General features: G+C 42.3%; 1 protein-coding gene across 5 annotated transcripts in view; it reads right to left on the minus strand.

Annotated features, from left to right (window-relative positions):
• LOC143326770 (kazrin-like) overlaps positions 1–13,886 on the minus strand; it is a 153,595-nt gene extending 139,709 nt beyond the window's left edge. For all 5 annotated transcript variants that reach the window (XR_013077707.1, XR_013077708.1, XM_076740633.1 and 2 more), the window contains exon 1: positions 13,449–13,886. Coding sequence is in view for 3 of the 5 variants with exons in the window: in XM_076740633.1 (XP_076596748.1) it covers positions 13,449–13,524 (76 nt within the window). In the remaining 2 variants the exon portion in view is untranslated. The remainder of the gene's footprint in view (positions 1–13,448) is intronic.
• Positions 13,887–20,242: the final 6,356 nt, after the last annotated feature.

Raw genomic sequence — 20,242 nt, forward strand, 5'->3', positions numbered from 1 at the left:
CGGGGGTTCTGTAGCTGTGAAGCAGAAAGCGGCGAGCAGAACTCTCATCTCTGCAGAGCTCATTAAACTCCACTAATCGTATCTGTTACCGCTGTAATGGGCGGAATAAAGGGAGAGAAGTAGAAATGAGATGTGGTTTCCTGGAGGTGGTTAGCTGTGCACTTAGAAAATGGTTTGTGTGTGTGTGCGTGTGGGTGTATTTGTGTGTGTATGTGTTTTCCCGTGATAGAAAAATCCGGCGCTGGCTCACCCTATCTGCCTGTTTTTCCCTCCAGCAGAGAATGCATCCCCCTCGATTTTTCCCTTCTGTTTCTGCTGAGCTTTACATGACTGAAGCTCTCTTCTTCTCTCTGCCCTCATTCTTGTGTTTTTCTGCCGCACTTGTAACAACATCCTCAATTGTTGAATGGATTACAGACCCCGGCTTGAGCTTCTAATTGCACTACAGTGTAAGAGACAATAATATAAACCAGTATCTGATGTCTGGGACAGCAGCTGTAACATGACTGGAGTAACGCTGTTCGTGCATTAACTTCATCTTCTAATAATGTAGCCTCGTAAACATTGCTGGCTCATAAACAGACTCGCGGCTCTTAAGATGAAAGGAAAGGCCAAGTTTCTGGTTGGTCACAGCCAACACAAAGCTCTGCACAAACAGGAAGGATTCAATACAAAGACCTCACTGCCAAAGTGTAGATTAAACTGTTATGTCAACTCTAAACTGTCTGGCTTTTATGCCTTGAGAACACTTTGTGGAGTCTCTTCATAGATGCTGGGTGGTCTGACAGTGTGCTGTTCGCAGCACATCTCTGAACCAGAAGAACTTCCTTTGTAAATACTGTCAAAGTTTGGATCTAGGCCACGTATCTAGAGGCTGATGAATCTCTGCCTGTGTTTGTTGTAAAAACAGATTTCCATTTGTTTATTGAATCTGCTCCGACTATGATGATTAAAATGTGGATCCCAGGATAAACACCTCCGACTGAAGTCCAAAGTTGAACTTCCGGGCACTCCGCAAACATGTCACATCCACGAGGCAGGATTTTTTGAATGTGGTACTCTTATTTTCTCTGCAACGTCGGGTGAATTTTAAAGACAAAAATGCTCTCACTGTGAAATGATTTCAAATGCTCTCTAACAGGATTATGCACTTTCTCTGAACTCACGGAAGAACAGTTAACGGCTAATGCCGAGCGCATTATCAAAAACATTACGGCAAATGAGAGTGGAGGAAATTTGAGTCTGACTACAGAAACTGGCCTTAACATTTGAGTGTTTTTAGATATAACCGACTCGCACGCAGACACAAACATCACAGAACCTCTACTCTCTTTAATATTTACGGGTTCTGGTGGCGAAGGTGTTGGTCAGTGAAAATGATGCTGTGTATAGGAAGCATGACAGCCCGTAATGTGAGTAGACATATCTGCTGTACCGCAGCTTCTCAAACTGCACTTGAGAAGTCTGTATACTGGCACCAGGAGAGAAGGTGGGGGGGCATGAATCACACTTGACAAGACCATTTCCCTTCACTGTCATCCCTGCTGATTTGGCTGTGGGGGCTGGAAGCTGCTGCCAAAACATAAACAAGAGGGATTACATGTATAATGACAGTTCTCTGTCAGGCTTTAGTGTTTAAGTTAAGTTTCATCAGGGAACTTTCAGTTAATGAAGCAGTTTCTGTGGACCTGTGTCTAATTCAATAAGACTTAAATGGTTTCTGAACACTAACAAATCAAGGAAACGCTCATTAAATTGCTGTGTTTTAACACTTTTTCTTGCATAGTTACATGCAGACATGATCAAGAAGCACGTAGATGATCTAGTGATGAAAAGGAAAACAGAGCTCAACATTAAAGCAAATGACAAAAAAGCCTATGTGCTTTCTTTCCTCTAGTGGTATCTAGTCATGCAGGGAGTTTTGGTTTTCTTTGCCAGGGTTACAGATAACTGTGTCTAATTTCTGCCCTCACCCCGGCACAATGGAGGTGTTACTGTTGAAACTCCCCTTTAAAGGCAAAGGTAGATCTTTCGGGAAATATACTTTAAATGTCTAGTTTGGTCTTTCAACTTGCAGTTGAGTCAACACGGACTACTTTGTGACTTAGACGTGACTGATCTTTGGGGTCAGCTCGGTCTAACGGCTCTGTGTGGTTTTCCAGCCCGCTGTGCCGTTCCATCCTAACACCCCAGCTAGAGTGAGATTACTCCCTTAGGCAGCGGGGCCTCTGATAATTACAGTGGAAGGTGAGATTTTAAGCCACAGCACATCCAGAGAATGAAACATACTCCTCTGTCCTTGGCTAGATGATACACTGCATCACTTTTATTTGCCTGATAACCTGCAACTGATCAAAACTATTCCATCAGCCCTGATTGCATCTTCAGGTTTTAATTAATGTTGAGCATTTAATGAGAGCATCATTTCTCCAGCCATAACGCTGTTCTCGTTAATCAAGGACAGGACAGCAACAAGCAAGGATATCTGAGAAAATAGGAAGTGTGTATAATGCCTATGTGGCCATTACTTTGATAAATTAGATGATATCTTTTCACCGGTCCCTTTGTGCACTGTGTGAGGCATTATGGTTTCTGTTTACTGGTTGCCAATGTGCAATAAAAGCAATCGGGGGGGTTTCCTCTCTTAGTTTATCAGGTTACTGATGCTGACATCTACAGTATGGACCTCTAGCTCCTTTCTCTCCCAGTGTTTTTATCAACCTAAAGTAAGATTGGGGACTTTCTCGGGGAATGAAATGAGCCATTCAGCACCAGAACACTTTCTGCACTACCAAAATATTGTATGCTGTGCTTATTGAATGCGCAGCAGGAGGCAAAATCATTTCAACCACTGGCATTTATCAGGGTTTCATTATTCCTTCCCCAACACACTGATGTAAGCAGAGGGTTACAGTGTGGTTGTTCCTTCATCCCCTGCAGTCAATTAAATATTTCAACATAATGTTAGAGTGGACGCATTTCAATGGGGCAGCTAATACTATCTCTAAAGGTGATTTCCTGTCAAGGTGTTTAATTTGAGGGTGTAAAATCAAGACAAACAAAAGACTGCATCACCGCCTCAAAACACTGTCCTCTGCAAAGCAGTTATCTTCAAAAAACCTGAAATTGCAAATATTTTCACACAGAAAGTACCAGAGAAGGAAAGTGCTGTAAAGTGAGCACGAAAAAGCAGAAGTCAAGCTAATTGTGGCTATAGACTGTTCTGCTGGTCTTCATTAACAAAAAACATTTTTGACAACTATGTAGTGCGTTTAGATATTTTCTTGGACAATTATTACCACAACTCGTGAAGCTCCCACCTCAGTCTCAAAGTCACAGCAGGCCCAATTGCCTTTCTTCAAGTGCGCAACACTTGTCCTATAATCCTGTATGTGTTTTGGATTAAAGTCTAAGCTTTTATCACTCATCAATGATCTCTCGTCTCACAGAGGGAAGCTTGGCGGAGATGGATTGTCTAGATGGGAGAGCACAGACGCTTGAAGTGAGGATTTAGAAGCAGGGAAGTGACGGATTAGAGAGTAGGATTGACGTGATTGGCAGAAAACTTCACATGCTGCTGCTGACGCTGACGCATCATCCACCTGCCGCTGCAGATAAATGCAGCCAAGAGAAAAAAAACAACAAGGGAAAGGAAACATGTGTCATGCGAGCGCCAAAGAATGCGAAACACGACGCAAAACAATCACAACTGCAAACATAATCAAGTTTCAGTGATTAGCGAGGATTACACTTGCCTTGCAGATGAGCCAGAAGAGAAATTATTTGTCCTAAAGCATGACATGACTCCCCATGATCCCTCAAACAGAGTTAAACCGACACTTTGTCAAGTTTTAATCTGAATCCCATAATTCTATTGTAAACGGGATGGGAAAATCTGACGCAACACTCCCCACAGCACTCTGAGCCCTCAGACTTCTCTCTTGTACATTCTGGAAAATCTGTGCCAGTCTGTCAAATGTGTAACAACTGAGAGCAGAAATTTAATTTTTACTTCAGAAGCAGAGCTATAGACTCTGTTTCCTTAACCAGAGGGGCACTCGGAGAGCGCAGACCAATAATCCACGATATGCTGTACATCTGGATATATTCCCAAAACTAGTGCAATGATGTCAGCATGCTGTGCTAAAGCCTTATCTCTGCTGTGCACCTATTATGTGCATGAAAACTACAGGAAACGTTTGTGATACTTAAAGCCCATTAGTGAAAACCAGAAAAGACTTTATTATGATGTATATATGTATAAATATTAAATGAAAATGGTAGCTTGATATAAAAAACATTTGTTACGAAAAACTATGTTTTACAAGGAGGAAATTACTTCACAGTGAAAACCAGTGCTTGTTCCTGTGAAGCATAACTGTTTTTTCTTAATATCTCTAGCAGAGTTTATTGCAGACAATTCACATTTGGATGTGAGTATAATTAGTGAATTAGTATAATTTGTTGCATATTATGTGCATTTATGTTTCCATAGCCACATCTTAGTTAAAGGAAAAAGCGTTGTTACAGTTGTGGCGATGTTACGACTGTACCGACTCTCCTCTGAAACCAAGCGCTCCAACACGACTGCGATTGAGCAACTACACGCGTCGACTACCTCTGAGGAGTACTGGTGCCTGTGAATGTGACACGAAGTCATTGCATTTCAGCGATTTGTCACTGATGATCTTTACTGCCATCTACTGGATTCCCTATCTCGCAATGGTAAATAAGGTGAAAAATAATTTGTGCATTTTCTCCATGATCTGCCTCAAAACTGAATGGTTCTTTCCTCGGCTCATGCTACACTGTTCCACCAAGTTTCATGAAAATCAGGCCTGTGGTTTTACTGTAATCCCGCTGACAAGTGAAAACATCACCTCCCCGCTGGAGGTAATTACAGTTCATCTGCTGCCAAGGGAGGGCGATCTAACAGAACAAGACTTTGTAAATTTAGACAAGAAATCATTTCAAAGAGCAGACATTTTGTCTTGTCATAACAAAAACAACACAGGTGTAATTAAAAGACTTAATAACAAGTCCATTTATGTATTCCATATGAGTTACACCTGCTCTTTTCCTGCTGTAACAAGTCAAAATGTCTCCCATGAAAAAGACCCACAGCTAATTTGTCATGTGGTTTGTATGGGCCAGTTGAAACACTGAATATATATTAAATATATATCAATATATGGATGTTACATAGCACTTAGTCTGTGGAAATCTTTAGGTGCAGGTCATAAAGTGTCTTATAATTTAAAGGAAGAAAAACAAGACTGCAGCTATGCAGTACAGATCACAGCGTATGGCTGAGGAACAAAGGTAGCGGTCGAGGCTGCTGCTGCCTGGCTATTGGCTAACATCCAGGCCTGCCGGCTTGCAGCTGCCCTGTGGTGCTGCTGTGCATCACTGCTCGCTGATATGATAATCACAGAACCACTGAGAGCCAACTGGTAGCTTGTACACCAGTTGGATACTTGTGCCAACAAAAATCAAGTCTCTCCGCTGCAATGAGCTTGAGCTCGGCTGTTTATGTTGGATTCTGTTGCTGGCACATGTGCTTTTATGGTGGCATATAGTTAAAGTACGAGCCAATGTTAGTGCCACTTCTGTAAGCAGCCAAGTGCAGCCAGGGTGTACTGCAGGAATAACACATTCATTCAGTCACTTCAAGACCTTAATAAGCATGTGCGATGCAGGAAATGCCAAAAAATTTTAATGATCCTCAAAAACTGGGCAAATGGATGATTTGCCTACACTCCCCGCTTAAATCACGTTTAATAAAAGGATAAAGTAATCCATAGTCTTTCAGGGAACACACTGGTTTTTCACTCAGCTCTTTCTAACAGATATCAGTGTGTTTGATATCAGTCTCATTTGAAGTAGCCCTCCAGGTTCATAATGATGTTACTTAACGCTATAATTCATTTCTTAACAAGATGGAGGCCAGTAATATGGGGGATCAGTCATTTTTCCAGCAATTTAAACTTGTGAAAAATCTGCTTTCACACACATCTGTGGACTATGGATAAGACCCATGCAGGGCAATGCACCACTCCAGCTTCCTTACTGTCCCTTCATCTCTGCAGCATCCACCTCTCAGAGCTGGATGTAAGAGATGAGATTTGAGGACCACAGACTCAGAACAGAACCCACAACCAACAAAGCCGGTGTGAAAGTCAACACAGGCAGAAATATCTGATGTGGAGCACAAAAAAGAAAGAGCTGTATTTTATAGGCAATACTTCACTCATGAGCACCAATATAGCACTTCATGAGTAAAATGAAATCAGCCGCAAGGGAACATCAAAGGCTCAGTGCACACCTGTGAATCGCTCACTGCACATCTGTTAGTGACTCTGATAACTCACAAGAAAATGTTGCGTTCTCCATCTTATCAGTCACGACCCAACACTGACTGGCTCATCCGCTTGTCAATCAGCAAGGCGCTGCACTGTCAATTAAATCAATAGTAATCATTAGCATCAACACTCGGTAGTAGAGCATGCGGTCTTACCTTAACGCAGGTGTTTGTTCTGTGCTTTCCTCTGTACTCAAACATACGTCACTGTACTTAACTCCAGCGCACTTAACTCAGCATGTCTGTTGTAACTCTCGTCTTGCTGTTATTAATTCATCCTTTTGGCCGAACGGCCCCTCTTGGAAAGCGGACGCTCCTCAGGTGGTTCTTGTTGCTGGCTGGGCTAACGTTGGCTACCATCAGCGTCAGGGTCGCGCTGCGGCGGTGCTTCCGTCTCAAAATCTCTGCTTTCACCATCCTCCCCTCTGTTATTAGTCTAGTTAGTTGAATGCTTTCTCTTTTTTTTACAATGACTTATACAGCCTATCCCCACTAACTAAGCGTAAGTTAGAGGTTTAATGAGGCCGCCATGTGCGATTTGTCTTTAAAAGAGTTCATCCGTGTTTGCAACAGTGCCACTGTTAGGCGGCGGGTGTAATGCAGGATGAGAAAAGAGAGTAAGAGAGTAGATACAGATGGATTTTTTGAGATAACCATCAGTGAAATTCGAGCAACTGTTTCCAGGGACAATAACCATGTTATTCGGAATAACGTATTTATTTAGGGACTATTTCTTTGTCATAAAGTAGTTAGCCATTAAGCAAGCCATAGCTCTAAATAAAAAAAAAATATATAACATATAATTTGCACTTCTTGTTTTCCACCAATATTATTTTTGTTAACAACTTTTCAGATGATGTGAAGTCACAGAAAGTGGCTGTTTTGTATTTTTTTTAATTTGTTTTTCCATATTCATTAGGCAGCAGTCTCCTCTGACACAAAGGGACGAATACCTTCCTGCAGGCCTTTAACCTGTTCAGACGCAGATGTCCATGAACATGCCTGACACCACAAGTGTCTGGACACAGCACTCAGTGAACAGTGAGTGCTGAAGCAAGCTGGAGTTCATCTGCAACAAAAGCCTTTTTTGTAGCCTTTCTTTGATGTATTTATGAATAATATTTGAGGAGATTAATAGTACTACTACCAATGATGGTTGACTAAAAATCAGCAATAGTGACGGCAAAGTGTTCCTTTTAAACAAATACACATTCATCAAGAGCTGCATCCTCCCAAACTCAATAGCTTCAGTTGCAGTGAATATTGATTTGCTGTTCATCACATCAAATTTGAAGGTATTGAGTGGAGCAGTATGCAGGAAAATGTTGCAGAAACTAATTTTGCATGAAATGTGACATCTGTGCAAAGCTCCAGAGCGCAGATGCCACCTAATGTCCTTCAAGGTATGCTATGATTTTTACCACGGCACAGGATTTCCACACACAAACATGTTATCTTTTCATAGCTGTCATTGCACTGTAGATAAAGTCATACTGAGTGTTTTTAAACTGGCTTAGCAGTCCTATACCTCTTGAGGACAATGACAGTTTTAAATGCATAGAATCTGTATTCAGAATGGCTCCTATGTGCGACGGGATGTGCAAACACATAAAGCTTATATTAGAAAGGCAGGTCAGTGGAGGATAGAAGGGAGGACAAGTAGAATGAGACAGAGGAGATGCAGAGACAGAGGCTGCTGACCCCAACTCTGCTTTCAATCAGGATGCTCTGGCAGCGTGCTCATTCATCTGAAGGTTAATGGAGGCTGGAGATGCCCAGTTCTAAGCACAGGAATGGGTTGGAGGGGGTGGCATTGTAAATTTTTCAGAGCGTGCCAGGTGTCCCATGGTTCGCCGCTGATTGCCTTGACAGCAGTTTTCCTCTGTGAGGAGTTTTGAATGATAAACTTAGAGGGCGTGCACTATAAAAACGATTCCCACAACAACTTGACACAAAAAGTTTCGCTGCCACTGAGGAAACATTCGCAGAGTTTCAGGTACCAATCATTGTATATGCAACTTCATGCACACTATATGCGCTATGCAAAAATAATTAGCGCATATAGTGTGCATGGGTGGCTGGGCCAACGAGCTCTGTATTTCACATGTGATCCAGATGCTGGGATTTAGCTCCGCAGATGGAAATACCATGGTTTCTAACTCATGTGAGGAGGAGTGGACCCACTGGTGCAGACGAATGGCCTGCATTCAACTGTGACTGACCTGTCAATAACAGGTCTAGACATAAATTACATCTGAGCGTGTTACATCATTCTATCCTCTTTCTTTAGCTGTGACATGGACCTCTGTGTTTTGTTGCGTCTGGGGTCATAAATTTAATGTTGATTCGGACTTTTCCAAAGCAGAGATCCACTGAGGTCAAAATGAGACAAATACCTTTACAGTCACCATAACATTAAGTGAGTGATATCCTTACCAACATGCTGTATGTTTGTGAGCGCATGATGCAACATTATAAATGCTCTACTGTGCACTCGGTAAGATGTTAAGTTTTCATAAGGATTAAATATTAATACTGATACATACTGAATGTAATTTAGAAGTGAATAAGTATGCAATATTTCTCAGGAATATGCAAACCTCTATACAGCACGAAGGTCAAAATAAGGTGAAAGTAGATTAAGTTAAAAAGAAAAAGGAAATTCTACAGCATGCACTACAATTGTTCCCATAGAATTAAAACCCAGCATACCAAGAACTAGCAGCAAAATGTGGCAACCCTGAGAGTGCGCAGCAATGTGCACCCCAGAGTGCAACACAGCACGTTATTGGCATTAATCAGGAGTGATGATTGTAGTCTCTGTCAGTACCTGAAATATTTTCCAGTGCAGTGAAACATTTTTCCCTCTCTGACTGAAACTGTGCGAGATCGTTTTAAGTCTGGCTGAGTGCTAATGCATCTCCCATGGCTTCATTTCTTCAATTAAGTTCTGTGAATTTATTGTAATGCACATCAAAATGACAGCACATGGAGCGTGAATGATAGTATCAATGCATAGATCTTGTAGAGTCATGGTGGCTTTTCATTTGCACTAATGAACAGTTTTCTAGCCGGGCAAGAGAAATAAATACAAACAAACAAAGAACCCTGAAAACAGTCCAAATCCATGACTCAACACGTGAAAAGAAAAAAAAAAAAAACCTGATATGTTACCTCGCTGAGTGCACACACTGACTGTACCGGCAAACCTCTTGCAACGTGACTCCTTCTACATGATTAGCAACACCAGGAGCATGAAGCTAATCTCTCACTGCAGGAAAGCCCACCGGGTAAGGAGGTGTGAGGAATCTGTGAGAGTGCTGGAGCCATAACACAAGTGGAAGAAGGAGAGGAATTAATCACTTCAAAGAAGACCAAAATATGTTCTACACCTGCAGTGGTCACGTATTAAAACTTCAAATCACGTCCGCCTCTCCTGAGCAGGGATTTACCAGCGGTTTATTGAGGTATTAAGGGGATATTCAAGGGTAAAGCGATAGGTAAGAAAGGAAACAGGCTCCAACTCTGACTGCTAAACTGACAATATATACTCTCCTCCACTGTTTACATTGTCTCTGAAGTCACAATCTCATTGGGATTTTGTTGGATTTACAGCCATGACTGCAGTGGCATTAAGTAAGCATCAACATCTATGAGTGATAGTCAATTCATTATAATTTCAGGGTGATCAGGTCCTTATTATTATCTAATTTCTCAGATGTTCTGTGCTTTACATTCAAAGATATTTAGATAATACCTATTATGTATTTTAATGGATTATAGTGGAAAAAATAGTGGAATCGGTTTACGTAAGTGTATCAGAGAAAGCAAAAATAGTCCAAATTATGGTTGGACGTGAATCATCTTGAATTCTGTTTTATTTACAGGCAGACAACGGTTTTATATCTGGAATTTAGGCCAAGAGACAATAGCAGACGCGAGAAAACAGGAAGCTTTTGCTCAAATCGAGCGACAGCCAGAAATCTCAGGTCCTGGTGAAGTAATGCCATTGATCCAGGATCCTTTCAGCAGCCTACACATACACTTCAAATAATGTCCTGCTATTGAGCAGTAAACTTCTGCTTAAACTGAAATTATTGTGTTGGGAAATGTCTTTTTTCCTCAAGAGAAATAAGATCTTTAAATTCCATCATAAGAACTTAAAGTAGTTGAGTAGTCAGTGGGTGGTTGATGGAAGTAACGCTCTACCTTGAATGGACTAACCTTGAAAAGTCATGCCTGTAAGAAATGAACTTTCCCCAAATACTTTGACTATTTCAATGCAAGGAACCTAAGTTGTCTCGCTCCCTCCGACAAACGGGAGCATCGGCTGCTGTGGGATATTTGACAGCACATCACAACACTGAACACAGAACAAATCACACCTCCAGTGGGGAGTAAGAGAATTGTAGCAGGATTATGCACCTGGCACTGACACGTGAATGTGATTCATGAGAAAAAAAAAATATTCTGTCAAGTGTTTATTCTGCCAGGGTACCACCAGAAGGTTGTTAATATTCAAGTCTTTGGGCATGTGCAACACTCATGTAATGGATTTTCTCTCTGCAATTCAGGCAGGCCTTTGCATATAGCTGAGGGACTTCTGATCCAATGATGGGTGACAGCCAAAGATAACAAAAAATCCCCCTATAATTACTGTTCAGATATTGCCAGCCAGCGCTACTGTGGATTAGTCTTGCAGCAGCTGTGTAACAGTATGTAAGGTTGTTGCTAAAAATAGAAAAAAAAAAAAAAAAAAAAACACCCATCTCTTATTCACACAATTTGCAGCTTGCTCACTTTCTTACCCCCATCCCCTGCCCTCCCTCCCTCTCTCCTTCCATCTCCCCTTCCCTTCCCTCTCTCGCACATCCGAAATCACAGACGTGCAGCACAGGCTTCAAAGAGCATAGATAACTTGGGGAGCACAAGACTGACTGTAATTCACCACAACACATGCAATGATAATGTCATTTTGCATCACCACAGAGAGTGGCATTTAGGTTTAATTCACTCAGCGCTCTCACCTAGGCTGTGACCGATAAGTCAAGGCTTTTGGGGGGGCGGGCGGGGGGATGACTCACTGTGAATGAGCTCCACAGTTTGACTTCAAGTTGTCTTTAAGTTTGGTTTGAATGGGGGAAAGCAGCAGGGAAGGAACACAATAACACCCCCTGGGCATATGTAAAATGAGTGCGCAACAAAGACTGAATATTCAGTGTGAGCGTATTTTCAGGATGTGATCGTCCAAGAACAAATTGCACAAAGAAAGCTTGACATGCCTCCAAACATTTAAACAGTCTTTTCCGTTGATTTTCCGCTGTGTCACACCGCTTGCTGTCTTCTCCAGCCTGCCTGAACATGAAGTGAGCAGTCGTTTCAATTGCTCGAGTCGGGAAACCTATCCAATCTAAGCCATTCTGATTACAACGGAAGACTCCAGCAAACTGCAACCCCGAACCTGCAAGCAGAGCAAATCTAAGAGGAGCAGTTTTAAAAAAGAAGCATTTCAAAAAAACTTTCTGTTGCACATCGAAAGAAATCTTTCCTATTGCAAAACAGACGCCTAAAAGCAAACCTTTATTTATTGATGAATAACAAAACACAATCAGACGAGGCACAGCTCAACTCTGGCCTCGTATGATAACTGAGCTGAGGGAAAAAAAAATCTGTTTCTATACCACAGTGGATGAACATGCCCAGCAGCTATAAGCATGTATATACAATCATCTAAATCTGCAGCAAACCGGTGGAAAACTCACTCTGCCTCACATCAGGTCAGCCGTGGCCAAAGGGTGCCATTTTCTCTTTAAGGCAGTATGTGACAGAACACCAGAGGTGGTTTTTGTCATGATGTGAGGTTTGATCCAGAAAAAAAAAAAAAATCCACAGGGTCCAAAAGCTCACATATACAAATAATACATATATGCACCCACATACGCAGAGTTTGAATGTGGGCTGTGGGTGTCTGGCACCTATACTGCACAAAATCCCTTCAAATATGGATAAAAAATAATTCCCGCAAAGTACATAAGCATAGGCTAATTATAAGCAAACATCATCTATTTTTCATTGCTAATTCACCGAGCAGCCTCACACATACTTGCAAAGATGAAATCTACAAAAATTGATTTGGAGGGCTGGTGCAGCATTTAATGCAGAGGCACTTGTTTAACTAAAAATGTGCTAATTCTCATTTTACTGGGAATTAATGCTGCATTCTGTCAACCAGGTGGACAAGAATCAAACTTTATTAATTACACAGTTCATTAAATTACCCTTGTGGTCCTAATTCTAATTTTAATTTTGGACTGTTGATAATCTGTTGGGGTTTTTTTTTTCCCTCTGTAGACCTGTGGCATGTTCGGTCCGACGGAGATCAAAGGTTTATAGTCGTACATGAAAGGTGAGCTCCACACTCGCGCACCCACCTGCACACACGCACGCACACAAGACACATCGCACACATATTCACACCTGACATGTCTCTTGTGCATGAAAGGAGCGTCACAATCTATCAACATGAACACGTTGCTGTGTCAAACCGTGTTAGACCAGAAATGATTCAGTATCAAAGACAGAAAACCCGTACACTTGAGCAAGCCATGCATGAAGTGGCATGAAATATAAATTGTGCCTTTTTCAAAGTGATTTCACAACAGAGAAGACAGACAAAATATATTAATAACCCTCATAAAGCATAAAAGCATAACATGATTAAAATATTGAGAGAACTGAATGATTCATCGCAACAGAAGCTGCTTTAAAAGGCAAGCGATGTTAAAAATGTTATTTCCTACCCGTTTTTGGTGAAACTGGGACACACATCCTCAACTGTTGCCTCCCTAAACGCCTTAATTTTGCATACCAATATCACTGGATTTAAATTTGTGTCATTGTCAGAGCAGTCGACTTTAAAAGACTCTCTGTGATGGCCAGTCTGTATCTTTAGAATGAAAAACAAACGGACCGTGGGTGCACCCGTTACTAAAACGCTGCATGCAATCAAGTTCAACTTAATCAGGATCAAGCAAGGCAAATAAAACTTTGATATTTCGATAGACGTTAGGTGGCTGTTAACACTCACTGGCTTGCATGAGCTGACCCTGACGCCCAAACACCTGGGAGAAAGGGCTGCGGCTGCAGGTGAGCATCTCCTCCATGGCTGAGGTCCTCCGGGAGGGGAAAGGTCCTTCGTCTTCAGAAAGAGAAAGTGGACTGAGGGTCAGCCTCCAAGCGTGAAGAGGGTCGGCTGTTGCACTGGAGCAGTCCTCTCCTCTCACACTCTCAACTTGACTGCTAATTTACAGATGAAGCCACCTCACGACCTCTCCCTACGCCTTTCCCAGGGCTGTCATCTGCTTTTTTACAGCTGCCTCCCCGCTGACTGCAGATCAGTGCTGCGTCTCGTCGCCTCAGATGCCGTCAGAGGTGCTGCTGCTCCTCAGCTGATGGGAGATCTGTGTTGAGTTGCTCTCAGCGTGCTCATTAGTGCTCCAGTGTGGCGCTGCTTCAGACAGAGAGCACAGGCAAACACAGCGTGAACAAAGCAAGAGAGAGAGCGAGAGAGGGAGAGTAAGCGATGAGAGGGAGAAGCCTGCTGCAGAGAGAAGACAGACTCTCTCCCCCGACGGAAGTGAGGATAGAGATGACATGTGAGTAAGTGTGTGTATAACCAGTTCTAACATTATACTGGAGCTCCTGCTGCTGCTTGGAGTCTTTCTCTTTTATCTCCCTCTTTTAAATCCAGTCTGAATCCTCACTGGTCAGTTGGCAGGCATGCATGTTGGGAAACTGACTAGATACACAACAGATAAGCACGACGCTTAAACAAATTTGGTAAGTTCATAGACCACAAGCAAACAGCAGCACACTCTCACAAATGAACCAATCGTGGCTTTGTTGACAGCTGCAGAGAGAGGTGGACCAGAGTGGGTGAACCAAAAGAAGCCCTGTCATTGGATTTTGGTTTGGCGAACACCTCCACTGTGACTTTTTCTTCTCTTCTCTGTGATCTGCTGCGTGTGTTGATGCCTGGCTCCAAACCAAATTTCCTCCAGGATAATAAAGTTCTTTCTTTCTTCCTCCCTCCCCCCCACTTCACTTCCCTACTTCAGTATTATCTTCCAAATATAGACAGAGAGGACTGATCCTACATCTCTCTGTCTCTCACTCACTCTCTCTCACACACACACACAGAGTCAGGTGTATGCAAGTCTTATGCAGCACTTTGCTTGTGCAGGCAAAAAATAGCACATTCGCAAGACTCCCTCAAAACAAAACACGGATTCTGAGCAGAAAACTCAACCACGGACACGGAAATCAGTTTCAAACTAAAGGGGCCAGTGGATCATTAAAAATGGATCTGCATCCTTTATTAATGTCCTCATTACCATGTCTGTTCTAGTCCCACATGAACAGCATGCAGAGAGGGAAGAAGAGACTTGTAGAAAAGTACTTTATCCCCATATCCTGTTTGTATTATTGCTTCCACCCAGTGCTGCTGGGGGGTGGTGTGGGGGGTGGGGGGGGTGGCCACCTTTCTGATGCCGGGAAGGGTTCAGCTTTCCTTTGAACTCAGTCTTACATAAGTTGTTGGAGGCAGCAAATCATCTGCATTAGGACATCTGTAAGACTGCCGTGTTCAAATATTGGAATTTAACTTATAACGAGGCAACTTGAGATTGAGAAGGAAGATCTGGCCAAAACTACTCTGACTGCAAAAGAAACATACAAAAAGAAGAAGAATGTAAGATTATAGTCGGTCAAGTAAAGAGTCTGTTAAACATTGAGGCTTTAATTCAAATTTGCCTCATAAAACATCACCATCACGTCAGCCAGAACAAGTGCTGCCAGAGGTGGTGTGACTCAGCTCTCATCATGCACCTCCACCTGAAACACTGTGATCCTGACAGGTTCCTGTCATCCCTTCATGCACTGCTCACCTGTACATGCAAAGTTAATCGTCACCTCCAGATGACACGCTGCACCATCCAAACTCTTCTGTACTCGTCTTTTTTGCCTTTCCTCAAACTGGGTACAGGACGTACCTTCAACCCACCGAGGAGGGAAAAATATACTTCTTTTCACAGTATGTTACCAGTTTCAGTTCAGCATGAATACTGTTTATCAAACTTTCAGTAAGGATGATGAAATTAAGGGAAGGAGATCAAGGGTTTCTCCTCTTCCATCCTCTTCTGGGATGGATGTTTTTGTTTTCAATCATCGCTGATCACGTGTCCTCGCCTCTCATTGTAACTTCCGACGAGAACTCAACATGGCCCTGGGTGAAGATCCCAAGCTATGCTGAGCTTACAAATGCACCATCACAGTTTGAAATTAATGCTGAGCTTGTGAGCTCTGGGAGATCTTGTACCCGAGGGCTGTGGTTTGTCGCTATAGGCACACTGGAACAGCTCCTAACTAAAAATCATCAGCCTGGCACACCCGCTTAAATCACCCGAAGGCCAATCCCTTATTCCCACAGACTGTAATTGGACTTTTTTGAATTCTTAATTACTGAAAGGACATCAGGTGTCTTCAGTGCCTTTTTATACACTTGTGCAATTAATCCTAAGAGCTATAGTATCTGACAGCTTCTGGCTTCCCCCTGTTCAATTACAAAGTCACCTTACACCCTGTCCCTTCAACCTTATGTGCTCGACTTTGTGAAAAACACATTTGCGGTAGCTTTGAACCTGTCTGAGAGAAAGGAAAATCCTAAAAATCCAAACCACTTGTGTTGATTTGTCACAAAAGCACTAAAAGCTTCTGAAGAGTGAAAATGTAAGCTTCACCGGGGGAAGAACAAGCCTTTACATAAGAGCACGCGGCAGACCGAACCAGCTCGCTTCACCTGCTGCTGCTGAGTCGTTTGCATCTGCGTTTTATTACCGTGTTGGCTATAGCCATAACACAAGAGGATGGGGGGAATTACAGTGATATATCAATGTCACAGGCTGATGTACGCCACAGCTACTGTTTCCAACGCATTCTCTGTTGTAGAATCGTAAAAAAGATCTTTCCCCTGGACCCGTATATTATTTGCCTGTAGCACATAAAAGATTCTGCATGACTGCCAAAATTCCAATTAAATTCATGCCCACTGCGCTGCATGTTGATGAACAATTAAATTTAGCAAGAAATTACTTTTCCACTGTTAGTGTTTGAGACAGCGTGCTGACGCAGGCCAGCACTTGGAGCCTGCTTTCTACACACAGCATTAGCCACCGAAAAGTCAGCATTCATGTTTAATCTAAAGGAGGTGAAGCAGTGTCATCTTGGTAAATAACCTTCATGTATGTGCTGTGTTATACTGTGAGAGTACTGAAGCACAAAACTTACCCCGTGGAGTTTTTGACCACTGGTAGTGCCGTGGAGTGATGTTTTTATGAGTGGGTCCACGTTCTGCTTGTTTACATGAATGCACACGAGGATGCAGGCGACGGCAGACACATTGCTTTGTTTTCACTCTGTTCCACTGATCTACAGGAGGCAGCGACACATGAAGACAAGCAGCAACGAACCAACAAAGGCAGGGAAGTAGAGGACTGCTAGCAGACTGCTAGCAAGTAAACGTGGATGTTTTATAAGGAAGGAAATGTATTCACAACATGCGGATACACACGATACATTTTGGTGAATAACACTGAACATAAAGACAACTTTGTACATGAGAAAACTCCACACACACTTTTTAGTACAACAGTTAGTCCATCCACCCTGTACGTGCACCATCTCCTGCTGCACCTTGTGTTGCCAGATAGTGTAAATGAGCAGAGGTTTTTGTTTTGGTCTTTGTACAGGCATGATGGTACCAAACCTGGCAACATCACTGTCATGACAACACGCCATGAAGCTGCGCAACGTGTACTGTTCCTAATTATTGCTCACCAAGAAATAATTTCACCATGTAACTCAGAAAATCACTTAAATTTGTTGATCTTACACTTTTCATAGATAGATAGATAGATAGATAGATAGATAGATAGATAGATAGATACTTTATTCATCCCTTAGGGAATTTCATAACAGGGCAAACAAATGAAACACATTGTGTGATGTGTAAATAAGTCACCTTTAGAAGTGTCAGTAGGAAATAATCCCCTTTTTTGTGTTTTTTCACTTTATGCTAAGCTAGGCCAACCACAGCTCTGTACATAACACGCAAACATGAGACTGATTCAACCCTCTCATCTCACTCTTAGAGGCAGATTCCTTTTCATTTATGCCTTCTGAAGCAAACTTGTGCCTTTTCATTTTTTCTGACTAACTCCGCTTCTTACCTACTTTCACTGTTTGCTCAGTTATTTGCTACTTTCCACCAATTCTACTCTCTCAGCTACTCCTTCACCCGTTGGTGGATTCAGGCTGCCTGGGGGGGGCAGGGGTGAATAAAATGAAAAGGGCACCAGCACCCAGGAAGTCATGAAGCATTTATTGCGAAACAGTACCAATGTGACTCAGATCTAAAGTACAACTAGTTCACCCCTCTAATAAAAACACAAGGAAATACTAACTATTTAACCATTTAGAGGCACGTAGGAGCCAACTCATCTCCTAGCAGGCAGTCTTTATGGCCCTGCATTGTGTTTTGTCCACTCGAGTCCACCGTAGAGGGCACTTTATCATGCTGCATCTACCACAGGAGCATCCAGGATGACCTACTGTCATTGACTCATGAAACTATGAGATGTGTAGACTTTTTAAACCCATGTGGTTTTCTGTGCAATATTTTCAACTGTCATGTTTGACTGCTGTGTTCCAAGTTCCAAGCAGGAAACCAACCAAAGTCCACTTGAACTGTTGAACAAACAAGCCGGCTGAGATATATTAGCTAATAAAAATAATGTTCCCATATTCTGTCAGTGACAAGTATGTAATCCCTATTTTTAAAAATTGAGGATTTTTTTTTTAAAAATGTCAATTTTATGCCATCATGCCCTGCAAAAAGAGATTTTTCTAGCAAGAGTACCAACTGTTGTTGCAGAACCACCTTAACTAATTGTTTCCATTAAATGGATAAGGGGCAGTAAGAAATGAACATGAATAAGTCTGATCTGTGTGTGTAGCATGAAAGCATTGTGTTGTGTTGTGTTGTGTTGTGTTGTGTTGTGTTGTGTTGTGTTGTGTTGTACAATGACAAATAAATTACCTTGATTCCTTGAATAATTCAAGCTATATTTTTAGTGCTCCATCTCTCTGGCAATGTGATATGACGACATGACAGATGTCCATCGTGGTGAGTCAGGAACGTCACGGTAAACAGTGTGCTTCAGCTTTATTGGTGCTGTGTGTTCATGCTGCTCATGGCCTTGATGTTGACTGAGATGATCATGAGTGACAGCGTCCATGTGTGCTTTCACATTGTACCAGCAACATGTCGACCCCCTGCAATGATGACACTGTGAAAGAATTTTTTTTTGAATAATTTGTACCAACCCCTTACAGCCTCCTGCAGCTTCTCCTCTACCTCCTCTAGTTTTTCACCTACTGCCTTAACTCATCCCCTCGATCTTCCTACAGCTTCTCCTCTAGCTCCTCTTCAAGCTACTCCTCTAGTTTTTCCCAAAGTGTCTCTTCTACCTCCTCCTCTTTCTCTTCACTGGACTTGTGTGTCGTCAGATGATCCCACCAAGAACGCCCTAAGAGAGCTGCTAACCAACCTCAGGCACCCAATGAAAGCGTCCCACCCTAAAGCACCTGAGGCACCCAGAGAGCCTCGAGGCAAAGAGGGTGAACAACTTGAGGCTTTAGTTGAGGAGGAGAAAACGGATTGGCAGCAGGTGGCGCAAGAGAGCCACAGAACCTGAAGGTAAGCCTCCAGGCTTTTGTTCTGCGACTTGAAATTGAATTCAGTTTTCCGTCACTGAATTCAACTAAACTGAGGTGAATTTATTTGAGCTTAATTTTTTTATTTGAACTATTTGAATTGAATTTGTTTGAATTGCTTTCAACTGAAAGTAGTTAAAAGGATGGAAATGATTAGAATTTAATTGCACGTTAGAGTTTCACAATACCTGTCCCCGAGCGCACACTGGGCAAATGGCCACCCTCAGACAAGACAAGTCTGCAGTGACAAGGACCTCTGTGCAGGGGTCCACACTGGGAAATGGTTATTGCACAAGTAATAGAAGGAGTTTCATTACAGGGGGGAAGAGAAAAGATGAAAAGAATGGAGGAAAGACTTGAAGAGAAGAGAAAGGAAGAGATGAGGAAAAAAACAAGTCAAGAGACAAGACAGGGAAGACTGATCAAAGAAGAGAGGGGGTATGATTAAAAGTGGAAAATGGCAAATAAGCAAGAAAAGGAGACACATGAAGAGAAGACAAGAGAAAAAAGAGAAAGGACGAGAAGAAACAAGGCAGAGAGGAGACACAACAAGGAGGAGATGACTTGTTAGGGATAAGCAGAAGTGAAACAAAAGAACAGATGAGGATAGAAGAAACAAAGAGAAAAGAAGAAAAAGGAAGAGACGGGAAAAACTCTTCCAGGGAGGCAGAGAAAGGCTGTGAAGAGATGAGAGGGGACAACAGGAAGTGTGAATCCTCTCATGTGGCTTGAACCTCGATATGGAGAAGGTAAGTATAAATTCAATTATCACAATTCATGTTGTGATAAATATAAATCTCTTCACCTATAACTACCCTCGTCCTCCATTTGTCTTTCAGAGAGAGGAGGTGGAGGGCGACAGGAAGTGTGACGTTTCTCATTTTAAAAGGTAAATATCAATTTCCTTAAAGTTACAATCAGAGTGGTAGAGATGGATAACTCATCTGTTCACTGACACTGGAGGACCAGGATTAAGGTCATAGATGCCCACACCCTCAAAGCTCTACACGCTTACATGGATTTCTATATTATTTTCCATGATAGGCCAGT

Source organism: Chaetodon auriga, chromosome 10 (genome assembly GCF_051107435.1).
Source record: "Chaetodon auriga isolate fChaAug3 chromosome 10, fChaAug3.hap1, whole genome shotgun sequence".
NCBI lineage: Eukaryota > Metazoa > Chordata > Actinopteri > Chaetodontiformes > Chaetodontidae > Chaetodon > Chaetodon auriga.